Source organism: Myotis brandtii, unplaced genomic scaffold (genome assembly GCF_000412655.1).
Source record: "Myotis brandtii unplaced genomic scaffold, ASM41265v1 scaffold657, whole genome shotgun sequence".
Taxonomy (NCBI): domain Eukaryota; kingdom Metazoa; phylum Chordata; class Mammalia; order Chiroptera; family Vespertilionidae; genus Myotis; species Myotis brandtii.
This window is the reverse complement of record NW_005370552.1, coordinates 2,540,139-2,549,447: the sequence shown is the minus strand read 5'-3', so window position 1 is coordinate 2,549,447 and position 9,309 is coordinate 2,540,139. Positions and strand designations below refer to the sequence as shown.

At 41.0% G+C, this 9,309-nt stretch overlaps 1 protein-coding gene across 1 annotated transcript in view; it reads left to right on the top strand.

Annotated features, from left to right (window-relative positions):
- CASK (calcium/calmodulin-dependent serine protein kinase (MAGUK family)) overlaps positions 1-9,309 on the top strand; it is a 247,896-nt gene that overhangs the window by 20,242 nt on the left and 218,345 nt on the right. The window contains exon 2 of the mRNA XM_014528878.1: positions 5,795-5,907. Within this exon, the coding sequence (XP_014384364.1) occupies positions 5,795-5,907 (113 nt within the window). The remainder of the gene's footprint in view (positions 1-5,794; positions 5,908-9,309) is intronic.

Here is a 9,309-nt window from a genome sequence, read left to right as displayed (position 1 = left end):
CCGCCTCCTCCTGGGGACATTTGACAATGTCTGGAGACATTTTGGGCTGTGAAAACTGGTTGAGGGGATGCTATCGGCATCTAGCAGGTAGAGGCCGGGGACACCGTTAAGCATCCTACAATGCACAGGGCATCCTCGCGCAACTATTCCACCCGAACATCAGTGGTGCCCAGGTGGGGAAGCTGCAGTAGAGACTGCAAGCGGATTGAGAGCTCTGAACTTGCAGGCAGAACTTGGTGACTTCGGGTTTCAAGAGAGGGTGGGCTGGTTCAGTGGTTTGGACAACTTCATGTCATTATCTTTAGGTCTTTTCTCCTGGGCTGGTCAGATAGTCAGGAGAAAGTCTTTCCTCTCTCTCTGAAGGATAAAGATCTAGCTTCTAACATCCTATTAAGGGGTAAGGGGCTGGGGCTGTCTGCCTTGAGTTGGTGTGTGAGCACATAAGCCCATTGCTTTCCATATACTACCTACTTCCTCGACTGCCTGTGTCCACTGTTCTAAGGCCTAAGGTTTTACCCTCTCTAGAGAGTGTATCTCTGAGGAGGAGGTTTGTGGGAAACTGCCTATTGTCTTCACTAACAGAGAAGTGTGGACAAGGAACCCGAAGGCTAGTGACCCTTGAAGCCCTAGCAAAGGTCAGAGCTGTGCACCCACTGTTAGTCCAGACAATGGTAGCTGAAGCAACTTCCCCATTTATTATTATGTAAATCCTTGCTGGTGGGCTAGTCTGCCTGTTACTGGAAATTGCCTGCCTAAGGGCTATGGGTGGATCCCAAACCAATAAAAGGTTGGTGAGTCCTGAGCACCAGGGAAGTCCTTCCCCTTGAGTTGGACATACCCGCCTGGCCCCCCAGTATTTCCAAATTATCTCTTGTCTCTTCTCTTTCATTTGTGTGCGGCTCCTCTTCCAGATCCTGAACCCTGAACCACGTGGGACGTGGGGGAAACCTTTACAACAGAGGTTGGGCAGTTACCCAGTAGCATGGGGTAAGGACGGGTATTAGGGCTCTAACTGCTTCCCTAATAGATTTCATTCAAACCTTGTTATTTTAGCCCCCCCCCCCTTCTCCCTTAGTTCCGGAGTTATCTCATGCTGCCAGTTCAAATGTTTCCTGAGAATTCCTTAGTGCAAAAGGGTTTGGTTGTGAACTTCCCTTAATTTCCCTTTGCAATTCAGCTTTCCCAGCTGTGCTAAGCCAGTTGCCACTACTGCGTCTGCTTGCTTGCTTCCCAGATGTGATGATGATTCTTGTTGTCTCTCATTCTCCCGGTCCTTTCAGAAAAATGTAACCCCTTTGGTATCATTTTAATGGGGTTTGGGGAGGACAGTTAATTAGCTGCATTGTGCTCAATCTATCCTCGTATCCTAGAAACCAACATACTATATTCTAGCAAGAGTTCATCAAGTTCTAGCCACTTTTTTGGTGTATTTACTTTTGGTATCAGAATTGTTCATTTCTAGCCAGTGATGGCGAACCTATGACACGCGTGTCAGAGGTGACATGCGAACTCCTTTTTTTGGTTGGTTTTTCTTTGTTAAATGGCATTTAAATATATAAAATAAATATCAAAAATATAAGTCTTTGTTTTACTATGGTTGCAAATATCAAAAAATTTCTATATGTGACATGGCATCAGAGTTAAGTTAGGGTTTTTCAAAATGCTGGCACGCCGAGCTTATCACTGCTCTAAAGAGACACAGAATAATCTCTAGTTTTCATTTATGTGAAGAAAGGTTAAGTCTACAGTGATGGCGAACCTTTTGAGCTCGGCGTGTCAGCATTTTGAAAAACCCTAACTTAACTCTGATGCCATGTCACATATAGAAATTTTTTGATATTTGCAACCATAGTAAAACAAAGACTTATATTTTTGATATTTATTTTATATATTTAAATGCCATTTAACAAAGAAAAGTCAACCAAAAAAAATGAGTTTGCGTGTCACCTCTGACACGCGTGTCATAGGTTCGCCATCACTGCTTTAGAGTCACAGCTGCTTTCTTTTCAAAACCTTAGGAACATTCTAGCAATATTCACTTGTAATATATCCTGGTTTCTTGGACCTTTTACTTAAAAACAGAATTCTGCAAGCAGCCACCTGCCCCAAGTAGAACCTTGTGTTACAATTGCAGTCAATATCAGTATTCTTAAAGAGTTGAATAAAGAGTATGTATTTCATCAAGTCTGAAATACCCTCAATTATCTTATTGCATTTTTAGTAATACCCTGGCCAGAATTAGTGGAAATATGAGAAAGATAGTAGTTTATCACGATAGCTTACAACTATCTCTATCAATATTTCCCCCCACATAACCACTCCAGAATTGACTATACTATAGACTAAGAAAATTAAGAATAAAACTTCAAGCATCAAAAAAGTTTAAGTCTGCCCTAGCCAGTTTGCTCAGTGGATAGAGCGTCGGCCTGTGGACCGAAGGGTCCCACGTTCGATTCGGGTCAAGGGCATGTATCTTGGTTGCAGGCTCTATCCCCAGTAGGGGCTGTGCAAGAGGCAGCCAATCGATGATGTTCCTCTCTCATCAATGATTCTATCTCTGTATCCCTCTCCCTTTTTCTCTCTCTCTAAAAAAAAAAAAAATCAAAAACATTTTTTTTAAAATTTAGGTCAGACTGAAACCTAGGTCCTCTGATTTTTTGCTGTTTCTTGAACTTTCATTCAATTATAATTAATAAGTTTAATACAATAGATGTATTATATACACTTTATTGAACCCCCACCCCTTTTAACATGGAAAACCAAACTAGATTCTCTCATAGCCGGCATCTCTTTAACCTGTTGACCAAATAAATGTAATTGGTCCTGCTGAAATTATAGACCCTACATACTCATTTAAATGCTTATCAGTTTCCACTGAGTTTCTAGTTGATGCACTGGATCACACAGAACACTTGAAATATACTTATTAATATATTAATTAATAAGTTTAATACAGTAGATGTATGATATACACTTTATTGAACTCCCACCCCTTTTAACATGGAAAACCAAACTAGATTCTCTCATAGCCGGCATCTCTTTAACCTATTGACCAAATAAATGTAATGTGGTTTACCTTTGCTAACCCTTGGATGTCACTGAAGGGCAGAAGACCCTTGGAAAAGCTTTACTTGTGACCTGTCTTCAGCTCATCAATTATCCTAGATAATAAAAACATAATATGCAAATCGACTGAATGGCAGAACAACCAGTCAGCGGGGAGGCAGGGCCAGCGTGCAGGCAGCGCCAGGCCAGCGGACAGAGGGGAGCAGGCCTAAGCCGTCAGTAGGACATCCCCTGAGGGCTCCCGGACTGTGAGTAGGCGCAGGCTGGGCTGAGACACCCCTCCCCCCAGGCTAAAGACAGTCCTCACATGATAAAATTAGCCTAAAGAATTGAAGCATGCCCTAGCCGGTTTGGTTCAGTGGATAGAGCACTGGACAGCGGACCGAAGGGTCCCAGGTTCAGAGAGTCCCAAGGGTTTATGTGTGGACGGAGACCAATTACGTTAAGATTTTCCTAACATTGCTTGCTCTTGTCAGCATAAGTGGTCACAAGTAAGACATCCAGACTGAGAATGGAAACGTTTGTGGGAGTCCCGTCTCACTTTGTTACATTGTCTTCTCACAAAGCAAAATTTTTGAATCGTTTTGCATGATTATGGAAAGGGACCTTTTCCTACAGAGCTCTAAGAGGTGTGTTATTACCGTCTTTTCTTTCCGGTTTAGCTTTGTGAGGTTGTTTCAGGAGAGTAATTTGAAGCTGCAGTGTAATTGATGTCCTGATGATGCCGTGATGAAATTCGTGAATGCATATGATCCCAGAGAAATGTTTAAGTCTGCGTTAGGCTGTATTCTTTTGCTTGTCCTCTAAGTGAAAGAAAAAAAGACCAACTTATACTTGAAGGCAAGCAGTACCACAAGAGTAAATGAAGAACCTTCTCTTTCTGCTGATTAACCACATGCATCCAGGTGTACTGCTTCTTTTTAATATGCTTTTGTTGATTTGCAAGAGAGAGAGGAAGGGAGAAGGATAGAGAGATAGAAACATCCATGATGAGAGAGAAACATCACTGATCGGCTGCCTCCTGCACACCCCCTACTGGGGATTGAGACTGCAACCCGGACATGTGTCCTGACCGGGAGTCAAATCAGTGACCTCTTGGTTCAAGGGTCGATGCTCAACCACTGAGCCACACCAGCTGGGCAGGTGTACTGTTTTTACCTGTCAAAGCCAATGAGGGTGTTTTGTTTTGTTCTTTTTTGGTGTGTTTTTTTTTCTGAGGAGGTGAAAAATACACACATGTGCATGTGAGTGTATTTAATGACCTAAACCATTCTAGCTTATTATAGTATACTAGAGGCCCAGTGCACGAAATTTGTGCATGGGTAGGGTCCCTAGGCCTAGGCCCTGTGTGTGGGGCAACCGGCCTCTGTGTATAGGGCGACCAGCGGGGCAACTGGGGGCCCTGTTTGCACCCACTTTGGCCTGGTGCCGCCTATATTCGCCGCCACCCACCCCCGGTTCCCCATTCCCCATTGGGTGATCAGAGCCTGCGGCTGAAGGGAGGGACTGAGGAAGCTCCTGTGTTGAGTTTCTGCCCCCTGGTGGTCAGTGCACGTCATAGCGACCGGTCGTTCCACTGTCCTGTCGATTTGCATGTTATGCTTTTATTATATAGGATTGCCTTTGCATTTGGTATTATTCAGTAATTGATTCAAGAATGTAGAAATCTCTTTGGATTATCTTTAGTTCAGATACTTATTGGATAACTACTAATCACAAGGAACTGTGTGTGTGTGTGTGTGTGTGTGTGTGTGTGTGTTTTAATGCCTGGGCCTGAGCATTGGTATTTCATCAGTCATTCCGTTTTGAAAGCCACTCATTTAGATTGAGGAGAGGACTGGGTAGGCAAATGATTGGGCCAGTGGCACTCTGCTGGTAGGAATTCCAGCCTTCCCTATGGCCGTTGAGAACCATGCCAAATTGAAATTGGAGAAAGATGAAGGAGTTCTCTGTGGTTCCAGGTTTGACTGGAGATGTTGGCGACCAAATCGTGGCAGGGTTTTGTTTTTGTGAAGTGCCTGTTCCAGTGTTTTGCCCAGGTTTTATTAGGGTGTATTTTCTTTTATTTTACTTAGGAATCATTTCTGTGTTTTGGTTCTCGACTAAATATTTGTACTGCATATCCCTTCTCTCTGTGGGATTTTAAGCAGAAACATATCAGATTTTCAGTTTTAAACCTCACTGCAGGGATGACTAGGAAAAGTTTTTAAGTATTTCTGGTAGAAAATGTAGTAGCTTGGATTGCGGTATGAGACATGGGGAGGAGTGGACAGGATTCAGAGATATTTGGGATGAACTCAAGAGGTATTGTTAGTGAAGATTAGAACAGTTGTGGCTGAGAAGAAGGTGTCAAGAATGACGGGTTTCTGGTTCAAAATTGATTTCTTATTTTGCTTAAGATGTTGGGAATATAGAGAGAATATTACAAAGATTATTTGCCTTGAATATAAAAATGCTATTTAGAGTTTTTAAAAGTGATTTTGGAATGCAAATTTGTTTTCTGTTTTTCTGGTTTAATAACTTTAAATTATGAATTCCTTACCTCATGAATTATACAAACATATGTTCAAAATTACATCACTAAAAAAAAAAAAACCCACAAAATTGCATCACTTAAATTTGATTTTGAAAACTGTGGCTGTAGTAGACAATGAAATGTCAGTAGGATTTGAAGGGAAATAGAACTTAAGAAAATCAACGAATTAAACTTGGCTTTATTTTTTTCCAGGGGTCCCTTCAGTGTTGTACGACGATGTATCAACAGAGAAACTGGGCAACAATTTGCTGTAAAAATTGTTGATGTAGCCAAGTTCACATCAAGTCCAGGGTTAAGTACAGAAGGTAAGAGATGGATTTCAAGTAAGTTATTTGATGTCTGGCTTTATTTCACCTCCAAAATCCATTTATCAACCTAACCTTCATCTGGGGGTGGGGAAACGGAGGGTATAATGTAGTGAGAAGTGGGGGGAGACAACTTAAGCTCCATTCTAGTTTGTTAGAATTCTAGAACTTAGAATTTGAAAGATAGAGTTATTGACAGAGTTATAAAGTCACCTATGATTGCTTATAGCAGGGGTCCTCAAACTTTTTAAACAGGGGGCCAGTTCACTGTCCCTCAGACCGTTGGAGGGCCGGACTATAGTTTAAAAAAAAAACTATGAACAAATTCCTATGCACACTGCACATATCTTATTTTGAAGTAAAAAAACGGGAACAAATACAATATTTGTATTTGCATGTGGCCCGCGGGCCATAGTTTGAGGACCCCTGGGTTATAGGCCTATGTCTTACTAGGAAGAAAGTGAATTCAAAACATGTATTTTAGGGTCTAATTTTGAGTTCCATGGTATGGAACGTGGGATGGGAAGGGAGGGAGGGGAAATAATGGTAAAGATATGATAAATGCAGATTGAAAAGAAACTCAAATGGATTTTCTTCAAGTCCATAACTGCCTACCTTTAGGAATATGATCTAAAACAGTGGTTCTCAACCTTCCTAATGCCACGACCCTTTAATACAGTTCCTCAGGTTGTGGTGACCCCAATTTCATTGTTACAAATTGAACATCATTAAAGCATAGTGATTCATCACAAAAACAATATGTAATTATATTTGTGTTTTCCGATGGTCTTAGGCGACCCCTGTGAAAGGGTCGTTCGACCCCAAAGGGGTCTCGACCCACAGGTTGAGAACCGCTAATCTAAAAGAACTAAAAGACTCATGTCACATTGGCTTAAGTCACATAGGGTGTATATGTGAAAACTTGAAAGATCAGTACTGTTAGGACTTGCAGAACTTAAAATTTTGTTTCAAGACATTGATATGTGATCATATTCATGTATAAATATTTAAAAAGAGTATGTAAGCATTTAACATTATTTATTTTTATAGTTTTTAAGCCATAGTTTCCTGGAGTCACAATTCAAATATGCTCATACTTCATATGGCACAATTATTATATTTTTCTAATTAGCTGTCTTCTAACTCGAGACATTTTCACAGTCTGGTAGATGTATCTTTCTTTAGTCCTTTCCGTTTTAATCCCAGGAGCAATGCAGGTGGCAGTTTCAGTTGGAAAACCTAAGGCAGAATGGCCTTTTTCTGTTTTATCCAGTTACGCTACTTTGGGAAGTAGAAGTCCACGTAGTATGAGCTCCAACTTAATCTGCTCCTGCAGATCTTTTTTTAGGATCGTTACTTTTAAATACTTCCGTAAATCTTTGAAATATTATTATCGCTATGCTGATTATAAAAGATTCATGGAGGTTGTTACTCATAAAGAATCAGTAACTGATTTTTTAGTTCCTTGAAATTTTATGGTAAGATTTCGAGATTTTACATCTCATGGTTTCATACTCTAGAATTGGTTATTATTTAAATTATAAATTATTTTATGCATTTAGCAGAATTTAAAATTTACTTCTAATCAGGCTTTGCAACTAAATTGTGTCTCCTAAAACTTTTCAACTGCATTTAAGTTTAATATACTGTATTGGGTTTTCTGTTCCTTTGTCAACTAATAAAACCTTCCTGAGTATTGAGGTAATTTTGCATAAACCTAGTTTATTAAACATATCGATGCATTGAATCTTTATTTCTGTTCAGTGTTCTGATACTGTTGATGAACTGTTAGTAAGAGTCCAGTTTCAAATGAAAAGTCTAAGTCAATTACTCAATATACCTATAATATGTTGCTTTAGTTCATCACTATACCTAATTCTGAATCTTTCCAGGCCAAAGACAGTTTTAGGAAGACAATTAATTACCTTCTCAGTTGGCTGAGAATGTTTATTGGCAGCTGACCCTCTTTTGATTGTCACCTATCAGGGAGTCAAATGCCAAACATTTTTAAAAGAGGGCATTATGCTAAGTGAAATAAGCCAGTCAATGAAGGAAAAATACCACATGATCTCACTCATTTATGGATAATAAAGACCATTATAAACTGATGAACAAAAATAGATACAGAGGCAGAGCAGCATCGAACAGACTGTAAAACTACAGCAGGAAGGCTGGGGAGGGTTGGGGAAGAGGGGGTAAGAGATCAACCGAAGGACTTGTATGCATGCATATAAGCATAACCAATGGACATAAGACACTGGGGGGTAGGGGAGGCCAGGGGATTGTCAAGGGCGGGGAAAAAAGGAGACAGATGTAATACTCTTTGTAATACTTTAAGCAATAAAACAATTTAATAAAAAAAGATAAAACAAAATAATAAAAATAAAAATAAAAGAGGGGGTTGGCATGTAGTCCATGCCTCTTGGTTTAAGTTTTGCCTTTACCTAATATAATATACTAGAGGAGGCCCGTTGCACAAAATTTGTGCAAGGGCCTTGGCCCCGGTCCCCGCCCACCGCCACCGTGGCCCCCACTCGCCGCCATTGCGTCCAGGGTCCTCTGCCACCTCTATGCCTTGGCCCCTGCCCTCTGCGGCTTTGTCCGGAAGGAAGGACGTCCAGTCTAATTAGCATATTATGCTTTTATTATTATAGATGGGAAATTGTAGCTCACTCCTTCATTGCTTTGGCTACATACATGTCTTCAAGTCCTGTTCTGAAGACAAGGCCAGGTCATTCCATTGATCCTATGTGGTAGGGTCACAGCCTGTAGATATTAAAAGACTAGAGGCCGGGTGCACGAATTCATGCACGGGTGGGGTCCCTCAGCCTGGCCGGCGATTGATCGGGGCCAGCCGGGGGGAGGGACTGCAGGAGGTTGGCTGTGGGAGTGCACTGACCACCAGGGGAGCAGCTCCTGCATTGAGTGTCTTCCCCCTGGTGGTCAGTGCATCATCATAGCGACCAGTCGACGGGTTGTTTGGTCAACTGGTCGTAATGGTCGCTTAGGCTTTTATATATGTAGATATCCAGTTGAATTCTATGTATTACTTATGCCTTTATCTGGTTTTCATCCGAGTTAAATATTCCTCAAATAAAAGTGTGCAATTCGTTTTTTATATTTATGGCACCAAAATGTAGTTTTCCCACCTCGTTTAGTACAGTGATCGAGAAACATGTACGACGATGTATCAACAGAGAAACTGGGCAACGTTTCAAAATTTTATCTCCACCCCTGACCTTATTTGGCAGTGGAGTTCCCATACCCTCCACTCACCATGTTCACACTAGCTTACTTTATTCTAACTTGAACACATTTCATTATAAGATATAACAAATAATAAAACATCTTTTTCATTATTTATTTACAACCTCTTTGAACACTGTCCCCTCCCCCCCCCCC